This window comes from Ursus arctos, unplaced genomic scaffold (assembly GCF_023065955.2).
Source record: "Ursus arctos isolate Adak ecotype North America unplaced genomic scaffold, UrsArc2.0 scaffold_24, whole genome shotgun sequence".
NCBI lineage: Eukaryota > Metazoa > Chordata > Mammalia > Carnivora > Ursidae > Ursus > Ursus arctos.
The window spans coordinates 35,987,563-36,015,308 of record NW_026622919.1 but is presented as its reverse complement, the minus strand read 5'-3'; the positions used below and the strand labels follow the sequence as shown (position 1 = coordinate 36,015,308).

The 27,746-nt window shown below is 46.1% G+C and overlaps 1 protein-coding gene across 4 annotated transcripts in view; it reads left to right on the top strand.

Annotated features, from left to right (window-relative positions):
• Positions 1–20,284, top strand: part of AP2B1 (adaptor related protein complex 2 subunit beta 1) — a 125,312-nt gene extending 105,028 nt beyond the window's left edge. For all 4 annotated transcript variants that reach the window (XM_057318289.1, XM_057318290.1, XM_026517597.4 and 1 more), the window contains 4 exons: positions 6,002–6,086; positions 7,030–7,116; positions 13,112–13,266; positions 19,822–20,284. In XM_057318289.1, the coding sequence (XP_057174272.1) occupies positions 6,002–6,086; positions 7,030–7,116; positions 13,112–13,266; positions 19,822–19,896 (402 nt within the window). In that variant the 3' untranslated portion in view covers positions 19,897–20,284. The remainder of the gene's footprint in view (positions 1–6,001; positions 6,087–7,029; positions 7,117–13,111; positions 13,267–19,821) is intronic.
• Positions 20,285–27,746: the final 7,462 nt, after the last annotated feature.

Genomic DNA, 27,746 nt, shown 5'->3' with positions numbered 1-27,746 from the left:
CATAAAGAGGCCGCAGCTACTGCAGCAGGCTTCCGATGCTATGGAAGGAAGCTAATTGCTGCTTACAGGCTGAAGTTGACAGGCTGCACTTTCCCCAGCAGCCACTGAAAGTAACTTTTAAAAATCATTATTATTATTAAGCATTTATAGCCCGCTCTTGTGTTTTCCAAGTGCCTCATAATCATTTCTGTTCGCTCCTCCTGTTGATGTCCCTGAGAGGCAAGTTCATGTTATGGCCACATGTTGCACGTGACAGAGCAAAGGAATAGAGGATTAGGTCATCTGCTCTTTGGTACCATCTGTGATCTGCTTTAGGCATCCTCCGAGCAGAAGCTGAGGTGTGCATTCTGTTCTTTTGCCGACTGAATCCATTTCCTCACGGCTTGCCCTTAACATGGTGTGTGTTACGGCTTTTATACTTTCTTGATGGAAACTCACAGGAAGAAATATATTTTACACGGTAAACACACACACATAATACGACACTGGAACAGTTTTGGGAAACATCACAACCCCTCATGAGATGCGCTATGATATTTTCCATTCTATTTTATTTTTTAGAAGATCTATTTACTTGAGAGCGAGAGACAGTCTTAAGCAGACTCCCCACTGAGCGTGGAGCCTGGCACAGGGCTCAATTTCACGACCCTGAGATCACAACCTGAGCTGACATCAGGAGTCAACGCTTAACCAACTGCACCAGCCGGTGCCCCTCTATTTTTTTTCTTATACCAGCTTCAACCCACTGTATTAATTTTAAGAAGCATCACTTGGTCATGAGCCACAGTTTTTCAACACACTGCTAGGAGGTACTTAAAGCAAAGAATACACACGGCACGTTTTGCCTGGAGCATCAGTTTTACTCAAAGGTAAAGGAATGGACGCATTTTCATATTAAAACATAAAGTTGCATTATGGAATAGCATGGAACTTCAAAGAAATTCTGTTCTTATGGTGGGCTACTTCATATTATACCCCTAATCCTGACCGTTCCTGCTACTTCCACCCCAGTATATATGTCCATACTTTCCTCTTCTGTTAAGGGAAGTACACTAGAAAAAACTTGAAGTACTGTCCTTTTGGAAACTTTAAATCGAGTTTATATGTTGTCTAAACCTGAATGGTTTTCAGGTACTTTGAGTAGTATATTTTATAATCAGTATTCTTACTGGATACTCTGTACCAGTTACTGTTCTAGAAACTGAGAGTAGTGAACAAGAGACAGAAACCCCTTCTCTCATAGCATTTATATTCTACTGGAGGGTGGGGTATGTGTGACACAGGGGCAGGCAGTAAACCAGCGAATGAGTAAAGTAGTATGTCAGATGAGGGCAATGGAGGACAAATAAAGCAGAGACTGGGATAGGCAGTCTTGGGGTTAGAGATTGGGTGGTGTGATTCTATAATTACGTTGGTCATGGAAGACCTATGTGGAAAGATAATACTTGATTAAGCAAAAACCTAAAGGAGGCCAGGAATGAGCCATGCAGATTTCTGGAGAGAGAATTGCAGACAGAAGGTACAGCAAACGCACAAAGCCACGAGATAGCAGAGTACCTGTTACATGCAAGGGAAAACAGCAGGCCCCCGTGGCTGCCATGGAGCTAGCAAGGAGAGAGTCACAGCATGTAACATCAGAGAGGTAATAGGCATCAGATTATAGGTGATTGTAACTTTGGTTTTTATTCTGAGTGAGCTGGGAAGTCATTGGAGGTTTGAGCAGAGAGGTATTTATGAACTGACCCACATTTTAAGATCCCTCTGGCTGCTGTGTTGAGAATAGAGTGGGGAAGCTAAGTGTTACCGGGGGTGAAGGAGGCAGGTGCAGAAGCAGGGGGACTATTAGAAGGCTTTGTCTTATTCTATTTACTGAGTTTGGAAAGACAGCAGGAGGTTCTGTTTAGGGATGAGAGGGGAGATCAAGAAATTGGTTTGGGACATGTTCATTTTGAGGTATTAGTTATCCAGGTGAAGATACTAAGGCAGTTGGTAGGTATATGTCATAATTGATTTCCCATAGGCAAGCTAGGCATTGATTTTAAAGCTCTCGGAAAATAACTCTCCAGCGTGTCTGGATTATGTCTTTCTATTCTGTACCTGTTGGGATGGCAAATTTCAAAATAAGAAAACTCTGAAGCAATCAATATTATACTCTTTAAGACTGACTCTTTAAGGTTCTATTTGAGAGAGCTGCCATCCAGATTGGAATTGAACTGGCTTCATACTGTGTTTTTCCCTTGATTCTTTTTGGCCTAAACTCCTAAGGAGTGATTGGCGTATCCTTGGAGAATCTAGTATTTGGGCTGTGATTTACTACCTATGTTATTCTTAGCATATAGATGTTATTTTAGCTCAGTGAGTTGAAATAAAAATAGCTTTTATCTATCATCCCAGCCTCGTTGAGTACCAATTTGCCTAACGAGAGATGTTAATGGGATTATGTTATGCATACAGATGACGATAGAGGTAGAAAAGGGTTTGGGAAACTAGTGTTTCATTCCATTTGCTCAACAACTTCCCCTTAATTTCATGCAAGAAATATTTATTAAGTTACTAGGATGCCAGGGAAAGTGAGAGCCCCTGCACTCAGAGCTCGTGATATTGTGAGTGAGGCAGATGTAAACAGTTATTTTATCTTGTGCTGGAAGTGTATGCACTGGGTGCTGTGGGGAGGGAATAGAGCTTTCCTGAGAAATCTTAAGCTTGAACTAAATCTTAAGATTAAATAGGTATTTTCAGACAGCTGAAGCTTCGGGAGAATATATTAAGCAGAAAGAACAACATGTAAGAAGGCACAGAGCTGTGAGTTTCAGTGTTTGGGGAACAAGAAGTAATTTTGATATGGCCGACCTTAAGGAACTAGGCTGGAGAGGTGGGCGGGGACCAGATGCAGGAGAACCATATATTCTGGAATGAAAGCAGTTCTAGCCAAGAGTAGAACTTTGAGAGCTACAAAACACAGAGTTTGAAAAGCTACTGTAAAAGAAGGGAACTGCCTCCCCCAGAGTGACCTGTGCTGTTGATCCTGTAAAGAGGTATTTTACGAAGGACACAATAGCAAGAAGAGTCATTAGCCAACAGTTTGCTAATAAGCTTTTTTTCCCTCTGGTCCGGTCCCTTTTTAGCATAGCGGTAGTACTACGTTTGAGCACGTGTAAGATTTCACTTACATCTAATATGGTTATCTTTTATTATGAAAAATTCTGAATAAATAGGTAAAAGAGATGGTGAAGGAGGGAATTTTTCTTTCACAAACACTTGTTCTATTACTTACTGTAAGCCAGGCACCATTCTCTGTGTTTTGCTGCAGATGTTCACTCACTCTTTTCCTAGCAGCCCGTGTGTTCGGTACTGTTGTCTCCATCTGCAGACAGGACCCTGAGCTGAGTACTGCTTGCACAAAGTCACATAGCTAGTAAGCGTGGCGGGGTCAGAATTTGAAATTAGGTGGTCTGGTCTGGTTCCCAAGCCGCTGTGTCTGCTGCCTCTGATTTGGGTGTCAAAGCTTCTCAGAATTATTCTAGAGCAGAAGTTCAGGGATAGTCTTCAGGATGTCCTGAAACCCCTGATTGTATGTTGAAATGTTGCATGAACATTTTTCAGGAAGAGGGGCCGTGACTTCTATTTGTCAAAAGGATCCCGGGGCGGGATGGTTTAGCACTACTGACATAGAGGAGTTTTTCATGTCTTCCCATTGTTAAAGAGCTCCAATTAGAAGGATTCCCTCAGAAGGACAAGATATTTACAAACCTATTCAGACTTCTTAGCTGACATTGTTCTAAGTTAATTGCTTATCTGGGTGATCTTTCTTGGGACTTTTACCAAAATACATACACCAGGTCCCAGATTTAGATTGTTAATTACATGGGATGAGGCCCCGGCATCTGTTTTGAAAAATCTCTTCAGATGATTCTAATATGTCTTTGTTAATAAGCACTAGAATAGGGGTGCCTGGGTGGCTCAGTCAGTTAAGTGTCTGCTTTCGGCATCATGATCCCAGGGTCCTGGGATTGAGCCCCGCAGCAGTATCCCCGCTCAGCGGGGAGTCTTTCTCTCTCTCCCTCTGCTCCTTCTCTCTCTCTCTCTCTCAAATAAATAAATACAATCTTAAAAAGAATCACTAGTATGATCCCTTGGAGGACAAAGATGATATTTTCTGTATTCTTCAGTGTATCTCAAATGCTCGGGACATAGTAAACCTTAATGAGCGTTTGAATGAATGGCACATTGTGAAATAGGACTGCTTTTTATTCAAAGATGATAGTAATGACAATCACTTGCATTTCACATGAGACCTTTCTATAACCCAGACAGGCTCACCTACACCGCCCAGTTTTCCCTTCTAAATGCCCTTTACAGAGCCTGGCACTACCTCAGGATCTTCTTGGTGCCCTTATTTGAAGTAAGAGTTCTTCTCTCATTGCTGAGTACCAGATGAATTAGAAAATACCTCTTTCCCAGCAGCCCACAACTGATATAAATCTTTCCAAGTGGTGCTCTGGTACATCTAAAAGGTTGTTTGAGGACCTCTTTCCAGGGCTTAGTTACTCTGCTTATATTTACTAGACTCGAGCTTTTTGAGAATCCTGCTGTCTCCGCATTTTGGGCATCAGATTATGGGACAGAGGCCAGAAACTGCTAGGGGATTGGTAATTGAAAAGCACAAGTTATGAAGAAAGTAATTTGATGGGCTCTTCTGGGAGAGAGAGAAGAGAAAGATGGTGTCAAGTAGACATAAGCACATTATGGAGAGAAAATAAAGGTACTATTGAAGCTGGGGGAGATGAGTTGATAATAAGCACAGAAGAACTGGAAGAACTTGAAAAAAAGGTATTTGGATCCCGTAGCCAAAGTTTTGATAAAGAGCTAGATATGCTGTTGAAGTGTGGACATTGGCCCCGAAGGGACGGGGGGGATAGCACTTTTTTACTCTATTTGCTTAGAGCAAAATGAAAGAGAAATAGGCATGGTTACCGATGATAGGATTTGCCCAGAGAAATGTTTTCCAGTGGTGCCAAGAGCATAGATGGGAGAGTCATTAGTGACAGATACCAGTGGGAAGTGGTGGTTTAGAGCAGTTCTCCTCCTCCTCCTCCTTTCCCTTCTTACAGTATGTGGTTTTTGTAATCTGGTGCAGTGGAACCTGCCTGTCTCTGAGTATATACACCAACCACTGTCACCCATGAATAAAAGTACTTAGTGTAGCTTTTTAGAACTACAAACAGCATGCTCTGGACTGAAGGGGCTGTGGTAGAATCGCAGCCTACCTAAATCAGAAGCTCATATTGTGAGGAGAAAACGCATGTCTTCGCTGCGGCTCTTCCTTCTTCTAGTCGTCAGATTTAACAGTGGTTGACCCAGCAAGCTTTTTCCAACCGTAGGACTTAAGAAATAAGATTTTATAAAAGAAACAACTTTAAAACTTGTATGTAGGAAAGCGGGGTTGGGGGGGCGCTCTATGGCACCATTTACTTTGGAAAGAGGAAGAAATAAAAGATTTAGAGTCAAATTTGCATTTGATCCTGTTTCTTCTGTGCACTAGCAATGTGACGCTGGTTGTTACTTAATCTTTCTGAACCTCCGTTCCTCGTCTACAAAATGAGAGAGGAGTGACACCTACCTTGGGATGGTAATAATGAGAATTAGAAGTAATACCATTAATAGTACTTAGTAAGTGGTAACAGGAGCTGCTATTAATAACCATAGAAACAAACAGTAACTGAATGGGTTATTCTGGGTGCAGAACTTGTGCTTTCAGTTTATCCTTCTGGGGGCTCCTCCCGGAAAGAAGTAGAGTTGCAGGTTCTCACAGTCCTCCGACAGTGGAATGAGTGACGATGTGCTTTGCAGCGCACGGGCTGGTAGGTCTTGATCTGGGAAGTCCTGCACTGTCTAAAAGAGGAAGGAAATAGAGTGATATATTTCTAGACACATACCGCTCTTTCCCTCCTACCTGGCTTCCTATGATGTCCTTATTTTTCCCTTGTTACTTTCCTGGCAGGTGGCTGTGAAAAACAATATTGATGTCTTTTACTTCAGCTGCCTCATCCCACTCAATGTGCTTTTTGTAGAAGATGGCAAAATGGGTAAGTACGGTCTCCTGTGCTTCTGCCAAATATACCTTTGCCCTTCCTCTGAATGTCAGGCGGAGCATAGCCCAGAAGTACAAGTTCTTTTGAAATTAATTTAAAAAAAGGGGGGGATAAGGCTGTTTTAAAGGTCTAATACTTGCTAATCATATTTATTCTCCTGAGTCACAGTTGATCTTGCCTTGCTGTTGGTCTCTATATCACATTGCCAGTTATCTGAATAATCCAGTCACTACAGCACAGAGTAAGTGGTTTGGTGACAAGGAGATGTGGATTTGAATCTCACATTGGCTGTGTATTCACTGTGTGATTGTGACAAGGTGCTTAACTTTTCTGAGTCTCCGCTTCCAAGTTTGCAAAGCAGAAATAGTTATTGTAAAAGCTGGATGAGCTAATATATGCAAATTGAGCACTGAGCCAGCCCTATATTAAGTTCTTACTGTCTCAAAATAAGAATTCAATAATTTGTAGTAAACATTAATACTCCCCATGTGATTGTTGACATTTCTCTCTTCCCTTACTTATGAAACCACCATCTAATAAAACTCACTTACACTGGTACATATTAAGTGTGTTGGCGCTTAATTGATTTGATTCTTATAGTGGCTCTTTGGGTAGGCAGGACAGACGTAATTATATATGATGAAATTAAGGATCAGAAAGATCGCAAGACTTTGCCAAAGTCATGAAATAGGAAAACAGTGGAGCCAAGACTAAACCTTAGATGTCAGCTTCTTCCGGTGTATCTTAGTGCTGCTGGTACGAGATTAATTGATGTGGAGTGTAGCACCTCTGCTTGGCTAAGAATTGGCTCCAGTTCCAGGCCGTTCCTGGGTGTATTGTAACAGCCAGCACTCCAAAAGAGAAATGGTGTAAGGCACCGGAAATCAGAATATCGACAGACTGCACACGCTTCTTTTCCCTCTGCTTCCCCATACAGAGCGCCAGGTCTTCCTCGCCACGTGGAAGGATATTCCCAATGAAAATGAACTTCAGTTTCAGATTAAGGAATGTCATTTAAATGCTGGTGAGTAATGACTGAATTTCATGTGCATCTTATTAGGTATTTGAAAATTTTGTCTTCTTTCCGCATCTGCCTGTTTCTGGTGGGTGTATGGTGGATATTTGATTTGTTAATTTCTCTTTAAAAACTTGAGGTGTTTTGATACAGGTACTAGATTACTTCCAAGCTAAAAGATCTCAGAAACCATCTAGAGTGGGTCCATCCACCCAGTTCTTCAGTAGTCAGGCCCGTGTTAGTGGTGTTGCGTGCACGTCCTCCTGTGCGCCTCAGGTGACGGAAGGGCCAGTTGAGGGTGTACACCCTCCCAGGAATTAAAAGGACTCTCCTTCTGTATCAACCGTGGTACTGAAGAAAGGTGACTCTCTGAGATCCTTAGGTAGAATCTTGTGTTTGTTACTAAACAAAAATACCTCATAGTTGATTAAATTAGCCTTTTTTTTTTTTTTTACTTGCCTAGTATCAGCTTTCATAGGATGATAACTAACCTCTTTAATCATCATTAAAAAGCCCCAGACCCTTCTGTAGTTCATTGTATTACTATAATAGAACGACAAAGCAGTAACCCAAGAGGAGAAAGAGTAGCTATCAATCCCTAGGGCTTGAGAGTGATAGGGCTTGTTTCACAAAGTTTTCTCAGGAATGGAAGGGGCCCTGAGCTCCACATTATGCTGCCTTGGTCCCAGTCGCTCTTTTTTGAGACTAGTGCAAGGCTTTCTGAGTTTGAATGAAAATGAGCCTTGGTGCTTAGTCAGTACTTTCTCTTTCTTTTATCTGTTTCCTCCTTGTGTGTTGGTGGGTTTTTGGCTTAGTGCTGTCCCAGTGTCGCTAGAGCATGACACTGGGAGGAAGAGGCAGTATGGGACTACTGAGAAGGGGGAGAAACTCACGGTCCTCTCATTCCAACCTTTTCTTTTTCACTTTCGTCCTTTGGGGGTCTGTGATGTATTCATCCTCTGTGTTCAGACAGATCTCTTACGGGGCTTCTCCTGAGCCTTTGGGGAGGTGTCTGAGGAGATAGTCTTCTATAATTTCCATTGTAATAACTAAGTTGATTCTCTTCAGAAACACCACGCATCTGCCTTCTTTCTAACATATTCTTGGTCTAGGTTTCTCACCCTGACTGGTTATGTTTATTAAACAAAACCTACGGTTTTGCTGCATTTTCGCCAAAAAATCATACTCAAATTGAGCTGCTTTCGGTGCCATATTCTCTGTAGATGACAGTGTTATCTGTCCTCTCTGAGGCTCACGGTCAGTTACCACAAACCTCATTTCACGAGTGTAGGAGCTTGGGTAGCCTTCCATGGTATAAGCTCTGCTTCGGGAAGCTGTCAGGTGCAGAATCCAGAGTGGCTCACGGTGGGAACCAGAGCAGATCCTGTTAGAGAGGCAGCTTCCGGACCCAGCTTGGAAGAGACTCTTCATTTTAGTCACTCTTGTGGTAGTCGGTCCTATGGCAATGTTTTGTGTATTGCTCTCCTGAGAACACTTGTCCCTCAGAGAATTAAAGGGGGTTCTGTGTCAGTTAAAGCTGGAAAATGCAGTGTGAGATGGGCCTCTGCTAGAAGTTGCCATTGCACGTGAGCGCACATAAAAGCTGAGGAGTCTGCCGAGGAAGTGCCTTCCCCGTTGAGGAAGCCTGTTGTACTCAATGTGAACTGAATTTATGGACCATGGAATTTAAAAATCACAAAATGCTTATTATTAACATCTTGTGGAACACCAGTGTTCCTTTTTTTATTAAGGTTTTCTTTTTAAATAATTCCTACACCCAACGTGGGGCTCAGACTCACAACCCCGAGATCAAGAGTCGCACGCTCCACTGACTGAGCCAGCCAGGCGCCCCAACACCACTGTTCCTTGAGCCTGATCTGGGAAACACTGACCTATACAGAACCAAAAAAAGGCCAGAATAATTGGAAAGAAGGTTTGGTTTCAGACTGCCCAGTATGAAAGGGAAATGCTTTTTCAAAAAGAAAAAGAAGGGAAAAAAATGTTTGGAAGACTGAGGGTTTTAGTCTGGCCTCCCAAAATAATAGAAAAGACCCCCTGCTTCCAGATTGGAGTTCTGAACCCTTATTGCACCTTGGTGTACACTTACGATCTTGCCAAAGAGGAGGTGTCTGGCCTTTCTCCCAGCAGGGCTGTGTCCTCTGCCATAGCCTGGCACAGTTTCTCAGAGCCAACTCAGTTTTGATCAGTTCTGCCATGGCTTCATGCCAGTGCCTCACTGTCTTGGGTGCTCCACATACCAGTGAACCAGTTTCTCAGTGACACACTGCTTTATGGCCATGCCACACATGGAGTGAAAGGGACAGCGGCACTTTTGTTTTCTCTGGGAGCCCAGGGCCATCATTTTCCCACACGAAATCACTGCTAATCTTGCAAGACCACTTCCTGCAACTCATCTTTTCTAGCTTTTCCTCTGCATCCATCCCAAGCTGTGGAGTGGCCTGGCCTTTCCATTTCCTTCCAGCCCTGAGGACTCTATTACAGTACATTTCCAGGTTTAGTGCCTTCTGATTCAACACCCTGGGTCTAGCTGGGAGCTAAAAATACCATCCTTTCCAGCTGATCTGCCCTAATCACAATAGCACCAGCACTTTAAATAGCTTTTCTGTGGCAGAGTAGACATTGACAGATGGAACTAGCACTCGGAGGGCTATAAGAAGTCACAGGCTCTAAGGACTTTACCAACCCAGCCTTCCACCTTTACGTTTGCTCTTCCATGTCTTTCTAGAGAAGAAACAGGAAGCCCTCTTCCCAAGCCTTAATAATTAATCAGATCTTAGTAGAAATCTATGTGTGATAGGGGTGCTTGTGGGACGACTAGTTGTGTAAATACTAGAAAATGTTAAATCCTGAAAGCACCAAAGTATGGGCCTCCCAGCTTCCTAGCACTTGTCATCTCTGTTGGTGTCAAGAGTTCTGCATGAATCTGTTTTGCAGCTCACCGTGATAGCTATGTTTGGGGTTGGTGTATGTCTTAATACAAGAACTAGTTGCAGCTCTAGAAAGAAATCTTTCTGGCAAGCAGTGTACAAGCCTGTTTTTATAAATTATTTATTCTGAAAAGCTTAGTGGTATGTTGTGTCTATAAGCACTAGTTAGGCACTACAGTGAGGGACAGATCTTTCTTCTGGTGTGGGGACTTAGGTAGGGGTGTGTTCTGTTTCTCTGTTTTGCTGCAGTCCTCCCTATCTTGTGGAACATTTCATAAATGAAATGCTTCACTGGCCAGCACTTAAATGTAGTTTGGTTGCTCAAGCAGTAAAAAGTGTTGTTTTCAGCAGTCATAGTAGTTTTGAACTTGTTTGGCCCCAAGTGCAAATTTCCCATTTCTGCCGTCTAATATGAATATCATCCTCCCTCTTACTGCTTCTGGAAGAAGTGTGACCTCAGCTAAAGTAGGAAGATGAAGACCACATCCACACCTCCTCAGAGTTTAGGCCCCAGACTCAAAGAGCCAACTTTGGGAAAGAAGACAAATGAACCAGAAGAAATCACATCTGGAAGCAAATATGAACCTATTTCACATCTTTTTTTTACTCTGTCCTTTGGGGCAGATCTCCGTGTCTTTACATTTCCTTCTCAGTCTCAGATTCTCACAGCGGTGGTAAGATTACGTCTGATTTCCCAGGAGTTCAGGCGTGTAAAAGGAAAAACTATGATATCTTGTCAAGAAGTGTATCCCAGTCAAGAGGGACTTGGCTGGCTCAGTCGGACGAGCATGTGATTCTTGATCTTAGGGTCGTGAGTTCGAGCCCCACATTGGGGCTCGATTACTAAAGATTACTAAAAAATAAATAAACTTAAAAAAGTGTATCCCAGTGTGGCTGGGAAGCCTCCTTACATCTGGTTCCCATCGCTGTTCTTAACAAGAACATTTAGCATGGTCTGATTACCCTTTCATCTCTGCATTCTCAAGCTCAAACCTAATATCTAAGATTTACAAAAATTGACTCACACATACTTATGTTCTAGAGCCCTCCCTTCATTTAGTCTTCTGGTAGGAATCCTGTACAGCCATTCAGTAGGAGCAGAGCCAGGTCTCTGGCCAGAATGTTTCCTAAATGTATTAAAGTTTACCTTCATTCAGCTTGTTTATTCTGCCTGCTGTTTGCCACGTTTTCTAATTTTGGAAGGCTGGGTGTGTGTGTGCTTCCATTTCTTAGCCTGTAAGTGGTGAAACAAGGAGAAGTCTGTAGGAACCTGGGCTTCGCTATATACACCATCTAGAATGTGTCTGTGCAACAAGGTGGCTCTTCAGTAAAGGCTCCCGTGTGTGTGTTCTGTGTCCTCGGAAATGGGCAAGAGTCTTGAAAGTTAGGAATGGCTTTTACAACTTAAAACAATCCCCCCATGTCTTAAAACAAGACATTCCTGTCAAAACGCATTAGCCAAGCTCCAGCTGGTGGCGTTGCCTAGCAACTCCGGCAAGCTGCAAGAGCCCTTCATTCTGGGAACCAGGGTGGCAGAACTGCCGAACCCCTGAGAAGGGCTTAAAAAGCACGTGGAGGCCCCCTCCTCCAACAGTACTGCCTGTGAGGACCCTGAGATAGACTTTAGCTCCTCAGAGGCAGCCGGTTCTTCGGCTACAGCTGCTCTGCTTGGTGTTAGTGAAAACCTGGGAGGGAGAAGGGGAAGAGTCAGCTAACGACTAGATGTGGTGCAGATGTTTAGTGACTGGGCTTTCGTGCCTCCTCCCCTGAGCTCTCATTGGTTTGAACAGACAGGAGAGCAAGAACTGCTTGTAAGATGGCCCGCACGCCGGCACATGGTTTCCAGTGCCTGTGGCAGCGCACCTCCCTCGGTGGCTCCAGCGCCGGAGTCTGAGGCTTCTTCACGGGCGTTGGTGGCCAGTACCCCTTGTGTCCCAGCTCCCGTGGGAAGCAGAGAGATGAAAAACTCCAGGATCCTGGGCTCAGAGAGCTTCTTCTCTAGGAGAGCAGTGAGGCCAGCCATCGTTGTGGCCTTTTCCTAGAGAACATGACAGAATAGGACGGATTTTTATGTGGAGAATTCCTGAAGTCAGCAGGAGTAATTTAGAATTCTCATCAGAAATGAGCATCCTAAACTATCGACAAAGAAGCAGGGTTTATCGGCTCTATTCTTCAAGTTTCTTTCTCTGATGCTTCGGCATCTCTCCTCTTAGCAGTGAGAGAACAAGGAGAGCGAAATGAGCTTTCATTCCAGACTTTCATGTCTCTTTAATGTGGTAGTCACAGGGAGGACCCCAGACACCAACCTGTTCTCAGCTGGGTTGGTGACTCCGGAGGCCTCTGCTGTGACTAGCAGCCCCAGCTCGGGGTGTATAGAGCCTGGGGGCAGTCATGTGAACACAACTTCAGTCTTTCTCAGAGTCTTTGGTTGGACTTTTCTTTATTCACTGGAGTCATGGTATTCCCTAGGCTTAAGAAACCATTTACCTGCTTAAAAAAAAAATTCTTAAGCATCCAGGTTAATACATTTGACTTGCAGGATTTCTGCAACTCTTTGCCCTTTTCTGATCCTGGCAGTTGAGGTCAGGCCGGCTCACGGTGAAGTAGTAGCGACTTGGGGAGTAAGTGCGGATTTCACCATCAGTCTGTGTGTGCCTGTAGCTCTGGGATCAGGGTCCCAGAGATGAATAGCAACATGGCAGTCACCAGCACCACCCATACACGCATTGCTGTCTTTGTCCTCTTCGGAGCATTTTATCTGTCTAGCACCTAGTTTAAGATTACCAACTCTGCTGATCCACCATAATCTCCACAGGTAATGTTTACACTAGTGTTTAGTTGCACCTTATTCTGTTTTCTGTCCTGGGATCTGTTAGGCACTTCAAGAGCCTCTTCCTCACCCTGTGCTACTGTGGGAGAAGGGCTTTCTGGAATGTGCACATTCTGTGACGGTACTTCTCAGGAGACTGTGTACACGTGGCTCCTAAGGATGTCAGAAAAGTGTGTTTGTTAGACTTTTTAACTGAAGGTGTTGAATTCTGAATCTGTATTCCTAGACACTGTTTCCAGCAAATTGCAAAACAACAATGTTTATACGATTGCCAAGAGGAATGTGGAAGGGCAGGACATGCTGTACCAGTCCCTGAAGCTCACGAATGGTATTTGGATTTTGGCTGAGCTACGTATCCAGCCAGGAAACCCAAATTATACGGTGAGTCCTTTCTCCAGATAGATGAGATGGGTTCGAGGAGGGAGGTAAGAGCCCTTTCATTTTTTCTTAGCACCATGGAAAGACCTGGAGGAGGCGCTTCAGACCCCAGATAGCCAAAACAAGCAGTCGGTAAAGAAGTGCCGGTTACCTCCTTGGAAGAGCTTCTGTAAGGAGCGCTGCGGACTTCCCCGGGTGTGTGCTGCCTGACTCACGGTGCTTATCTCGCATTTCTGTGCGGGTGGTGCTCTAACAAGCTGCTGAGGGTTGTCTCTACAGCCCATTTCAAGAAGGCCGCCTTTCCTGCTTGTAGAGTTCATGACCTAAGGCTCTCAGAGTCCTAGACACACGAGCCATTCTTTTTAGCAACATTGTATGCCCCGAAGACCCTGCTGAGAAAGGTGAGGCAAAACTGGGGCACACCTTTGGAAGACTGCAAGGGGACTGTAGTTTGGAAAACTCCTTCAGGACCATACCGGACTAAAATTAAAATCCTGGCACTATTTTTAGAGCAGGAGTGATTGCCTTGAACAACAAAGACTACACCGCAGGCACCGGACATGTGTTTGCTGTTGCGAAGTGTGATCTCCCAATAGGATGCCGCCTGTCATCACCTGCTGTAAAATAAAAGCCCTTGGGACGGGGACAATATCTTATTCTTCTGTTATCTTTGAAGCTTCTGTAGGCTGTTTTGAAGGGACGGAAGAGAATACCATTCAATATTGAATAACTCTGAGGAAGCTGAACAGGAGACTTAAGGGGGCATTTCAGCCGTTTAGCTGAGAAAAGCCTGTGACTGCATTCCTTGATTTTAACAGCCAAGTCTGTTTTCATTAGCATACATCAAGGGAATAGTACCACCCGGAACTGAGAATTCTTGGTGTTTTCCCCACTAGTTCCCTCCCTTGAAGCAGCTGGGGGAGAGAGAGAGAGAGAGAGAGAGAGAGAGAGTGTGTGTGTGTGTGTGTGTGTGTGTGTACATGTGCGCACGTGCACTTGGTCCTATCAAGCTAGATTTTTGTGAGTGGGAAACTTCAGGCTTCCTCCATGAAGTAGACACTTCTCCCACCCACCTTCTCCTCCAACAGTCTTGTCTTTTTTGGAAAGAAACTACCCCATCATTTACTTCGAGTTCCCCAAGAAAGGAAAAAGCCCTTCTGTGCTGTTCCTAGAAGGGCAGGTCTTCACTGTAAAATCAGGGTCTTGTAAAATAACTCCCATTTTCTTCCTTAGCAATGTGCTCAGAGAGAGAGAGTGTGCGTGTTTTGTTTCTTTTATCATCCATTTTATTGTATACAGTCTTTCATCTCAGCTAAGTTAAAGAAGCATGATTACTATTCCTAGTTTGCAGATGAGGAAGCCCAAAGTTGAGAATGATGAGCGCCTTGGAGCACCTGGGTGGCTCAGGTAGTTCAAGTGTCCAACTCTTGATTTCAGCTCAGGTCATGATGTCAGGGTTGTGAGATTGAGCGCCATGTTGGGCTCCGTGCTGGGCATGGAGCCTACTTGAGATTCTCTCCCTCTCCCCCTAACCACCCTTCTCTTAAAAAAAAAAATGATTAGGAGTGTATTCAAGATCCTGTAATTTGTTGGTAGGTGTGTTATGCTTAGAATTCAGGTTATCTCTTGACCCTTCCTACCATATTCATTATAAAGATAGTGAGAATTTTGACAATGTCCTCTTAATGTCACTGTCTTAAACATAATTTGTTTAAAATTTTTTTAACTTTTTATTTTGAAATAATTTGAGACCCACAAAAAAAAATTTTTTTTTTAAAGATTTTTATTTTTATTTTTACTTATTCAACAGAGATAGAGACAGCCAGCGAAAGAGGGAACACAAGCAGGGGGAGTGGGAGAGGAAGAAGCAGGCTCACGGTGGAGGAGCCTGATGTGGGGCTCGATCCCATAACGCCGGGATCACACCCTGAGCCGAAGGCAGACGCTTAACCGCTGTGCCACCCAGGCGCCCCGAGACCCACAAAAAATTTTTAAAACGGTTCCCAGTTCCAGTGTATCTTTCACCCAGTTTTCCCCATTGATAACATCTTACACACCCATAGTACATTTTCTTCTTTCTTTTTCTTTAAGTAGGCTCCATGTCTGACATGGAGCTCAAACTCATAACCTGGAGATTGAGCGTTGCACACTCTACTAACTGAGCCAGCCAGGTGCCCCCCCATAGTACAGTTTCAAACGGGATGGATGTTGGCACAACACTATTAACTAAACTATAGACCTTACTCAGATTTTTCCAAGTTGTAAATTACCGTTTGTTGTTGCTGATGGTGGTGGTTGGGGAGAGTACAGCACTGTGCAGTCTCATCACATGTGTGTAGACTCGTGTAACCACCACCACCGGCAGGACATAGAACTGTTCCATCACCACAGACAAATTCTGTTCTTGCTCTCCCTTTATAGACTGTCACCCAGCCCTAAACCACTGATGTTTTCTCCATTACTATAATTTTGTCATTTTGAGAGTGTTACATAAATTTATATTCTTACAGTGTGAAACCTTTTTTGAGACTTTTTTTTCCCATTTAGCACCATACCCTTGACATTCATCCAGGTTGTTAAGGTGTCTCTGTAGTTCTTTCATTCACCTGTTGAAGGATATTTCTTCCCCTTATATATATTTTTTTTTCATTTTAACAGTTTTTATTTAAAGTTGTATGTAAGATTACTTTATTCCTGCTTCTCAATTGTTTCTTCTTTAGATTTGCCCTTTGCCTTTCCTACTTGGTGAGATTTGGCTTTCTGTTTGAGGATCTTTTTGCAGTCTTTGTACACTTAGAGTCCAGTGCGAGCCACGTTGCCAGCGTGAGTGCCCACGTGGACAGTCGTGCCATCGCCTTCTCTTGCTGTGCTCGTTCAGTGCAGATGACGTATTTCTTCCTGTAAACCTGGACGACTTTGACAATTCGCTGACCTCTGTAAAGTGTCCTCACACAACCTGCACTTCATCATCCTTTCGGATGGGCGTGGATTGCACACTGTACTTCTGTCTTGGCTCTTTGGAACGAGGGGGGACATAGTCTTCCTGCAAATGTGGGAGGGTGCATTGAAATGCCTTTTACGGTTCCTGCTCCAGTCGGAAGTCACAAAGGAATTGAACGTCATTTTGGCTGCTGGTGCTTCAGTGAGGGCTGCGGAAGGAAAGGGCTCCCTCTGTATTTTTTTAAATTTTTATTTTGAGATGATTATAGATTTATGTGCAATTGTAAGAAATAATCCAGTGGGATTTTTGTCCTCATGGTGCCTTTTTTTTTTTTAAGATTTATTTATTTATTTGAGAGAGAGTAGGAGGAGGGGGAGAGAGAGAGAGAATTTTTTTTTTTTTTTTAAGATTTTATTTATTTATTTGACAGAGAGACAGCCAGCGAGAGAGGGAACACAAGCAGGGGGAGTGGGAGAGGAAGAAGCAGGCTCCCAGCAGAGGAGCCTGATGCAGGGCTCAATCCCAGAACGCTGGGATCACGCCCTGAGCCAAAGGCAGACACCTAACGACTGAGCCACCCAGACGCCCCGAGAGAGAGAGAATCTTAAGCAGACTCCCCGCTGAGCATGGAGCCCAATGCGGGGCTTGATCTTACAACCCTGAGGTCATGACCTTAGTCAAAATCAGGAGTTGGATGCTTAACCCACTGAGCCACCCAGGTGCCCTGACTTATGGTGCGTTTTTATAGCCACACCCACCTCCCTTCTTTCCTTATATTTATAAATTTGTTTATACTTCCTTGCCCTCTTTCCTGTTTTCCATCCATGTGGTGACTAGGTTCCTTCTGCCCACAGAACAATCCAAATTTTCCATCACAACATCTGACATAGACCTAATCCATTCCTCTAAATGGTGCTGCAGACTTCAGAAGCCCTCGGTCCATTCCCTTCTCTCCATCCCCCTGAACGCCCATTACAATATTGATCTGTCTCCACTAGGTATTAAGGAGGAAGGAAATCTGATTGAGCCAGTACTAATGCATGAGGATTGATGGTCCCTTAGCCTCCTAAGAGGTTGAGGTTGATAAATCACTCCCCCCCACCCCCCACCCAGTCCTTACTGTATTGAAATATTTATCCTGTAAGGATGAGGCCCCATCACTCCAAGTAACTACATCTTATTTGGAAAGATAACTTGTCTCTGGTGGGAAAGTGTATGTTCCAGACCATAAACCGGAAGTGGATGTGTTAAGTCCTTGGCTTCCTTATCCGGGAGAGGTGACTCTTTCCTTGATGGGTCTAGATGGGTGACATTCCTAAGTGGTTGGTATTAAAGTCATGTCACGTAAGCAGGCCAGCAGTGCAAAAGTTAAACCCCAAGGTCTCTCTTCCCTTAGGAGCCATAAAAAATGACACCCAGAGTCCTAGCTTTCTTTTAGAAGTCAAATTATTTAGCTGCTTTGTTCTTTATGTATGTTTCCCTTGTACTTTCTTCAGGATTTAGCAAAACCTTTTTCTTTTCTTTTCTTTTTTTTAATTCACTCTAGCTTGTCTTGGCTGTACTAGTTGGAAAGCAAAGGATGAGTTTTAAGTCTAAACCTGACCCTTTGTTAAAGGTTGGCATGGCTTGGCGGGTGGCGGGGGGGTGGTAGTATGATATAAGGGGAGAGAGAGGGAGAGATTGATTCTTCCTCATCACTACCCCCCACAACCCCTTCCAAAGAGCAGCAGAAACTGAGTCCAGGCCTGATCAGTCCATGACCCCCTCCTCCCCCCCAGTGCTAGCTTTGGCAGATTGGGCTCTTGTAGAGCCCCCCAAAAAATTTCCTTATCAGTCATGAACCCAAAAAAAAAAAAAAAAGTCTCCCAACTGGTAGATCTTCAAGTATTATTACAAAGATGTGGAAAAAATATTTTGAGGGAGAGGAACCACGCCTCTTTAGTCTGAGAGTTAACTCCCATAGGCTGTTCTTACTCTTTTTAGCTTCGTCTCCTCCTCCTCTTCTGAACCCACTTACTCTCCCACAAGAATTTTCCACAAACTGACAGTAGAGGCTGTGGAGGAGGAGGTACGGAATTGCCCTGTACGGAGCTCGAAAGTCGGGGACGAGCCTGTAGCTGCAGCTTTGACCAAAGTAGGGGCTGTTCTCTATGCATAGTTATACTCTGAAAGTAGTTGGGCGTTTTTTGTTTGTTTGTTTGGGAGTGTGTGTGTGTGTGTGTGTGTGTGTGTGTTTACATTTGTCAGAATTGTCTTCCTGATTAATGTCAAGCAGCAACTTTGGAAGTGTCTTAGAGACTGAATATTTTTAAAGCTGTAAATAAATAGAGCCTCTTTTGATGTTCTTTTGTTTGGTTGGTTTTGTTTTGTTTTTTGCCTTTCTTTTTCTTCTCTCTCTCTTTTTTTTTTTTTTTAAGTAATCTCTATGCCCAAGGTGGAGCTGGAACTCACAACCCTGAGATCAAGAGTCACATGCTCTACCAGCTGAGCCAGCCAGGCACCCCTGTTCTTTGCATTTTTTTAAATTTGACTTTAAGTTTTGACGATGTGAGTTTTTTCAAAAAATTGAGGGCTGACCAGTATCTTGATATTTTTGCCAAAAATATTTTCACCTTTTGTGTACTGTGTGAAATCATCTGGTGCCTCTGAGAATAAACAGGTAAAATAATCTAAAATCTCCTAGTGCTGTGTCGTGAAAGACAGCTTCTGCCTGTCTACCTAATAGACGAGGACAATGGTGTCAGTAATGCAGAAAGCAAACTAAATTTTCTGGTTCTAAATGCAGTTTTCAGGCTTCTACTGTTATGGTCAATATTTTTCCTAATCTGATACAAAGATTTCAAATCTGGGTTTAAGGTTTGTGCTCATTGACCCACAGAGTGAAAACTTCAGTGTTCAGCACTGCAGTCGTTTTCAGTGTTTTCACGTTGATTTGGTAGTCGTGAGACTGGAAGAAGCGAGGTGGCAGAGGACGGGCATCAGGAGTGTGTGGTTTGCTTGTTCGAGGAAGCAGCAAGTACATGAGGACGCCGTTGCCATGACTTGCTGTCTGCTTATACTAAGTCTCTCTGCGTTCTTGTCTTCCTTCCCTAATGGCATGTTTGCTGTCCTCAGTGTAGTACAGAAAGGACTAGTTCCTTGAATGTACTTCACGTTTATTTCACTTCGTTGTACATCCTCCTGAACTGGGCCTGACCTCGTCATCCTTGGGAGACAGAGGCAGGCAGCGCAAGTGACCCCCAGCAAGTTAGGGTTTAGCCCTTGCCTTCTCGTTTGGTAATAACCCCTGTGACTCTTGGCAAAGCTTTGGGGCAGCTATTCCCCTACAGTCAGGGGGTTTGATGTGTTTAGTATTAGTATTGGTATTTAGTATTAGTATTCCTAACCTCATGGACCCACAGAGAATGTAGGTGGAAACACAACACAACTTGACATTGATTAAATTGAACATTCAAAACCCAGAGAACTTCTTAAAGGAATCTCCTGGTTTGGCTTCTCAGTGATAGAAGCTCCTCTCTCTCTGAATCAGAAAGAGATTTTCTTGAACTGAGTCTTGGATACTTTTTGAGCTCATGCCAGCCTCTATACTAATCTTCTTCTCCTTTTCCTCCTCACAGCTGTCGCTGAAGTGTAGAGCTCCTGAAGTCTCTCAGTACATCTATCAGGTCTACGACAGCATTTTGAAAAACTAATAGACTGGTCGGGGCCCTCCGGCCACCCTGTGATTGGTGCAAGCCAAGAACTCTTAACTGGAAGAAACTGTATTGCCGTGTAGAATACGAACCCAAACACAACTGAGGCCGCCTGCCAAGGTAGTGACTAGTCTAACCTGTGCTAACATTAGGGCACAACCTGTTGGATAGTTTTAGCTTCCTGTGAACGTTTGTAACCACTGCTTCGATCACTTCCCACCTCTTGCCACCTGCTGCTGCGAGCTGTCCTGACTCGTGAGCTTCTTCATAGTGTGCCAGTGGCTGGCATTTTTGAGTGTAGCTTGATATTTTGTAATTGAGAGCTCATTTCAAAAGCAGAAAAAGACAAAAAATATTAAAGCAAGGAAAAGTGTCACTGAAACATAAACTGCACTTTATTGTTTTCTATTTTTGTACATACGAGAAGTGGAGGGCGTAGCATACCCGGTAGAAGGTGTTAGAACAGCTGACCGCCGTGGACCGCACGGTCCCGGAGGAAGAGATGCCGTTCTTTGCCATCCTGGTAGGGGTTCTCTTACCTGTGGCAACCTTGTCCCTGGGCACGTGGGTTTTCACTTTTTATCTCTCCCCAAACTCCCTTTCCTTGTGGTTCCGCCTACCCCGTGTTGCCGTCTCATTTGCTAGCTCTGCAGTCGGGAATGGGGGTCTTCCTTGAAGGGTGCTTCAGGGGGCAGGAAATAGGTCCTGTCAGCAATAAAGCGGAAAGAAATTGGAACTTACTACATTCCTTTCCCTCGATCTAACCCACAGATCACACTGATCAAGAAATTTTCGTAGAGATGGGGAACAGGAACCAAAACGTGCTTCCCCCCACTCCCTGCCCTGGATTTAATTCTCAGGTCCAGTTCAGATCTAAAATCATGGTTTTAGAGTTGAAACAGACTTTAAGTAATAACTTATTCAGCCCTATTTTTCCTAAAATGGAAAAAGACAAAAGGCAAAACAGATGTTAACTGCCTGAGGCCTTTTAGCTGTTGAGTAGCTGAGCGCAGGGGCGGGGACTGGGTCTCCTAAATCCCCACCAATTTGTTTTCACCGTAGGAGTGTCTCACTAATTTCCCTATCTTCAATGCCTTTCTCTTGCCCTCTCTGTGCCTGCTTCTCTGTGGCTCTTCTCATACTCCACACTGATTTTGGCACTCCGTTCATTGGCTTGGGTGGCAGCAGAGTCTGTCTCCTCAATTACTGGAAGGTAAACCCCGATGCCAGAATGAGAGAGTAACTAAACGTTTCCCTACATGCTCCTAGAGCCACAGTTCTTGAGGCCAGCAGGGCGGGTGCAGAGACGAAGTGAGACGGAGTGAGCTTAGAGAGGTCACAGACTCACTTGATCCCTTTAGCTCTCTGATCTGCCCTGTCACGCCCCCCACAGCAGTTGAGACCATCTCGGAGGGTCAGGCAGTCTTGTCCTCTCTCAGCAGGTGGGGGGAGGTGTGAAATCCCCTTCCTTAACACTTCCGGTGTGTTTTGTCAAAGGATGCTTTGTGCCCAAAGCACCAACTGTTCAGCAGTGTTCACACCGCTATGTGTCTGGGCACTTGTCCCACTGCCTGGTACCCAGTATTCAGGATCCATGAACACGACCGCTGTTCTCAGCTGCCCCACACAAGTCCGAGGCGCTTTGGGGCCCAAAGGGCTCACGTTGAACTCAGACCTCAAAGTGAGTCCAAGAGGAGGAATCCTAGAAAACAAGAGCAGAAGCCACCCCACCGCCCGGTCATGTCTGAAATAACCCTGATTCATACCAGTTACAGAGCTTGGGGGGAGTGGGTCCCCCAAAGCAGTTTCCTAAACCTTGAGACTCCACAAGAAGAATGACTGGGGCAGGGGTACGGGGAAGAGGTGAGGAACTCGCGTCCTGCACTCCCCACCCCTGAGGCACATGGGGAATAGGAAGTCGCCCAAGGAGTACATGTGGGGGGTGGGTAGGTTGGTTGTGTGTCGGGTGGAAAAGCAGGTTGATGGTTTCCTTGTTAGGAAATCATTCGTGTAGTCGGATGGACACAGGCGGTGAAGAAGGTTCACACTACAAATACCGTGTTCTCAGCTCAGAGCAAACGAGTTCCACGAGGAAGTGTATGTGCAGCTAAGCAGACAGAACACAGTTTTGTACCAGAGCATGTCCCTCTGCCCCCGAAACGAGGCTTCTCAACCTCCCAGCAGCCATGGGTAACAGCTGCTGTTCTCAGCTCACCTGACTGAGCCAGTCCGGAAATTGTTCGCGCCTTGGGGAGACTGCCTCCCACTGCACCCCTGAGCGGTTAGGGAGGGATTCTGTGCGGTGGAAGAGGACCTCTCTCCTGAAGAGACAGCGCCTGTTGCCTCCACTGCAGCTTCCCTTTTGGCCCATGTCAAGCTCGGCCGAAGTGGGGAGACGGAGTGGAGATTGCCCTCCATTCTCTCCTCTGCCTCAGTATGTCTTTGTGACGTTGGCTGGTGTCATACAAAGGGCAGGGAAGCACACACACACCCAGAACTCTTGCTGGTCAGAGATTCCCTGAGTGTCTGTCCTCGCCCGAGCCTGTTTCGTGTGTCTGTGTTGTGAAGCTTGGGGCTCTGGAGAGAAATCGGGAGGGGGGGGTAAATGTTGCCCTAAGAATGCTTATCATTCTTTGGTTGTTTGTATCTGTTCTTGGGGAGGGTGGGGGGGGGGAAGCTTGACCTTGTGTCTTCGTCAATAAACTCATTTACACAAAATGAAGTTTGTGGTACGTGCTGTGTTCCCAGAACTGACACTCTAGGACACAACACTGCTGCCTGGGAGAGGGATGGGGCATTAAGAACCACACTGCTAGAAACTTTTCTTTGGGCTGCCCCAACCCCCCCAGGGATTTAGCCAGATGAAATTAAGATTGACCTGAGGAAGAATCCTGTGCCTTTTGCAGGGGCTCCTGTTAACCAAGCCCCATATCCCCACCGTCGGCACCACCGGCACGAAATGCTCACAGGAGCCAGGCTGTATTCCCTGGCAGGTCTCCCGCTAGGGCCCCAGGCACATGGTCCCAGGGGCAGAAGCCGCACAGCAGAGCTCCTCACCAGCTTCCTGTTACCCAGGATGATTCACCTCAAAATGTATAAAAGCTGCTGGGACCTGAACTCGGGGCTCGTGTGTTCCCAAGTGAAAAGAATTAATGCTTGAAAGCAAGCTTCCCCAGGAGTTCAAGTCTAGTCACCTGCGTCGTCAAAGGAGCTCAGGACCCAGGTGCTGTCAAGATAGAGGCCCCACCCTAGGTTCTGATGAGCGACAGCCTCTGAAGTCTCACAACCCGGAGTGGGGGAAGGAGGCTGGGGGATCCAACACCAGGATGCCCGTAGACCAGTCCCTGAGCCTGTCACCGCTGGAGAGAATATGTGTAAGCTGCTTTTATTACTTGGGGTCCAAATCCCATGAACAGTCTTTGGCAGCCAGCAACTTTTTGCTTGTCACCATGTTGCTGGGTTGCAGTTAGCTCAAGCTGTGACAGGAATGACGGGAAGTAGTGGGGCCAGGGTGGTCTCCCTTGAGGCTCAAAGTCAAAGAAATGAAGAGAGGTGGGCCTTCCTGAAATCTTATCTGGATTCCCAAACTAAGAATGACGTCAGGTTGGGCAAACTCTTGGGACAGAGGCTCTAGTTTGTTGTGTTTTTTTTGTTTTTTTTTTAAGATTTTAAGTAATTTGCACCCAACGCGGGGCTACGAACTGACAACCCTAAGATCAGGAGTGGCGTGCTCCACTGACTGAGCCAGCAAGGCGGCCCCCAGAGGCTCTCAACTCTTGGGTGCCCGTTAATACCACATCTCAGTTTTCAAAAACATGATTTCTGCTCAGCCAGGCTGGGATGGGGCCTGGGGGAAATCTGCATTTAAAAAACTCCCAGTGTTCTGTGCAGCTGGGGTTGGAAATCAACTGCCTGAGAAAGACACACCTGTGTGCCTACTGTAAAGGATCGCAGGTGTTCCTGTAGCAGGTGAAGAAAGCTAAAGCACTGGGACCGCGGGGGGGGGGGGGGGGGGGGCGGGGATCAGCGGAAATGGGGGAAGGGCATTAAGAGGTGCAAACTTCTGGTTATAAAATAAGTCACAGGGTGAACAGCATGGGGAATACAGTCAGTAATGGGAAAGTTTTGCATGGTGACAGATGGTAACCACACATTGTGGTGAAGATTTTATAATGTATGTAATTGTTGGATCACTGTGTTGTACACCTGAAACGAATATATTGTCTGTCAGCTATACTTCAGTTTTTAAAAATCACACACACACACGCACAAAAAAAAAGTTGCCAAATAAAATGCCAGTTGCCCGGAACCATACTGAAAGAAAAAAAAGGAAAAATGGTAAAGTACTTTTCATGCACGTGCTACCTGCCTACCCCATGAATCTGGCATTATCCCCATTTTTCAGGTGAGGTGTGGCAGACCCACATCTCTCGACTTCCTGTGTGTGTCCTTACCCCAAGACACCCCAGATTGCCCTTCAAGCTCCACTGAAAGTTTGGTAATAGGCCATCCCCTCCCTCTGCTCAGCCACCAGGACAATGGCCACCATGCTAAGCCCCCGAGTTACCAGTATGTAGAACTAAGCAGGCCACGCTGGCCCCAGACTTTGACCTTCCATTGCACCATCTTTCTCAGCCCCCAGAATGGCAGCTAGGAAATACTGAGATCTCAGGTACGTTGTTTCTGAAGCCCGAAAACAGTTGAGGACTCCCGGGTTTGAGCCTTCCTACTCCCACCTCATGCATTGATGCTTTTTCTGATTTTGCTTGGACCCAGATTTCTTTTCCCTACCACCCCCAGCTCCAGGAGGCAAGAGCCTGTTTATTTTAATACCTGGTGTGGCACTTGGGAAAGATCACACCTCCCCCGTTGTTACCCGTTTCTATCTCCTGAGCACTAATCCTAGAATCCCAACCAGCCCCCAGACATGTTATTAGCAACAAGGATGTTTCTTGAAAAGTTTCCGAGTTGGCTGCAAACTTGCCATCTCAGTTTCTCATTTAGCTTTTGCCCTGCCATTCTTGACGCTGCCAACAAGGGGAAGGGTGATTTGGGGGTCGACTGGACCCAGATGGACTTCATCCCCCGAGGTATTGCTTTGAAACACGACTGGCCCGGCACTTGGGCTGAGAGGACCGCTCCCGGCTTCTTCCCGCCCTGTAGGTATTAAAGGAGGATGTTCACATGCAGCCTCTGGCTTTCCCTCCCTGGTTTCAGTCACTCTCCACTTCCAGTCTCAGGCTCCAAAATCCGGCCAAACAGCCTCCGAAAGCTCAGTGGTGGGGTGCGAGGGGTGGAGTGCGTGGTCTTTGTCTCTTCTGTCCCACTTGGGGGTCTGGGCCTCGGAAGCTGCAAGTGGATCCACACATCTGCTCTCCCCCAGAGTCTGGGCTTGCATCTCGGGCACCCGCAGCTGACGCAGAGCCACATGAGGCTCGAGGTCAGACAGACCCAAGGACTGGGCCTCTCAAACCTTTTCACCGAGGTAATTGTAATGGGAGGAGAGTGAGCGGCCCCTCTGGTGTAAGTACTTAGCCCCTAGTGACTCTCAAAAAACCCCAATGACTTAGCTGAATGTTAAATGCGGGCATATTTTGCATTTTATGTTAATACTATGGCTGCTTGTTTTTTATATAAAAATAATGTTTTAAATGACCTACCACTGAAGGCAAGGGTGAGATCCCATAATTAACCTATGGCTTTGTGTTCTCCTAGCAGGAGAAGCTTCTGAGAAGCCTGGCGCCAAGGTATGAGTGTGAGCATTGCACAATTTAGATTTCTAGTCCCCCGTGGGCTGAAATAGAACCAGAAAGGAGGATGATGGCCAGGGGAGTAGACATAAAGTCTGAGATCCTTGGGCAGAGTAAGCATTAACGATTTTGAGAATGGAGGATGGATGGTGCCCTGGACAATTTAGTCAAGTTAGGAAAAGCTCTCAGTGACCCCGTTGTGACCCCACAAGGGTCCATAAAATCTGATTTCTCCCTGCCAATTCTTCGAGGAGGAATATTTCTGGGAGGAAGCCACATCCTTCTCAGCCCTGTATTTGCTACTAGCTGCTTCCCTGGTCCTTCTCATACCCCAACCCAACTCCCTAGGAGCCCACCTAGATTAAAAGGAAACGCTTTCCCCGGGTGGTGTCCAACCTCCTGTGTAAAGGGCTTATGTCTTTTAAGAAGGCACGAAAAAATGAAGGCCACACATTGAGACTTGCTACAGGTCAGGCACCGCTGTTAAGAACTCTGTACTCCTGTGGCTGCTTTATGCCCTGAGGACACCTGATCACATCTCCACCTTACAAACCAGGCAATTGAGTTAGGATGGTTCAAGTTACGTGCCTTTCCTCTCCGTCAGGTAGTCAGCAAGAGGGCCAGGATTTAAATCCAGATCTGTCCGATTCTGAGGCCCAGGCTCATAACCACTGTGCTTTATGTCTGGATGGGAGAGGGAGGAGGAGCAATTGGGAACCTGCCCAAAATGCATGAGCCCAAAGGGAGGAGGAAACTGGCTGGGGGGGGGGGGGAATCCCGGAGCCCACAAGCAATGGAAAGTCTAGAAAGTCATAGTGGGGAATGCTGGGACCCAGGGATAAAATACGGGAGAGCGCTCTGAGCTTCCCCTTCCTTCTTCCTGCGCCGCAGGCAACTAAAATGCAACTATGGCCTGGTCGCCGCCCTGCTTCAAGACCCTTCACGGCCTCCCTCTCCCGCCCAGGGCTAGGTCCAAACTCCTTACCCAGAAATCACCGCCTTTGAGACCTCACCTCAACGCCCCTCTCAGCCTCCTCTCACCAAGCTCCCAGCCCCCTGGGCTCTCTGCTTCCTGGACTTGCTTTGCAAAGCTCTGTACCCGCTCCTACCTTCTCTGACCTGTAGCCCTCCTCTCCCACAACCTCCCTCTTACTCGCCAACTCCAAATCCATTTATTTGGAGGCTCCTTCCTTCAAAGCTGCCTCCTCTGTCACCTCCAGACTCCTCTAGTTGGTCCCCTCCTTCTGCCCTCCTCCAGATCCTTGGCTTTTCACGCAGCACAGAATTAGTGCTGCTTGGGTCTGCTTCTGCCCCTCGGGCTGGGGGGGGGGGGCTGCCCAAGTAGGGATCCCCGTCTTTGTAGTCCAAATTTTGCCCTTCAGTAAGACAAGTTACTCAGCCCCTCTCAGCCTCGGCTATCTCATCTGTACAATCAACCTCACAGGATTGTGAGGATTGAATTCGAGGACGCAGGCGAAGCTTGGAGCGCGGTGTGTGGCGCATAGTACATACTCGCGAAATGCTAGCTATCCATGGGATTGCCGCTGTCGCCGCTGGTTTTCGAATAAATATATAGGTGATTGCGCCTGCAACCCTGGCAAGCGCTGCTATGTCCCAGTCTGGAGAAGAGAGGGGAGCAGTCGGTTTAGGGAGTGGAGGTCATTCACTGGCAGGAGATAAGCTGGGCTCTGCGGCTAACCTGGTCTGCCTTTCTTGCACGGCTGCAGCGAAGGGCGAGAGTGACCACCCTGCGCTCCGTCCTCCAGCGGGGCGGCGGCGGAGAGGCGGGACGCTGTCGCCGGCGCGGAGTGCGGGGCACACAGGTGCGCCCGCCCTGCAGTGCACTGGCCTGGGAAGGGTGCGAGGGAGACTAGAGAGGGAAGCTAGGGTGGACGTGGTGGGCGGCGGGGTGAAGGGGGAAGGAATTGGAGTGAAGCAAGAGGCTTTAGGGCCTCTCCGGTGCCTTCCTCCCACCCCTCCAGGGGGGAGCTAAAAATCTGGCAGCGTGAGTCGGGAGGGGGTGCAAATCGAGGCTCGGGGTTCAAGAAGAATTCTTCCAGGGCCGCGCGAGCGAATCCGTCAGGCTCAGGGACCCAGCGG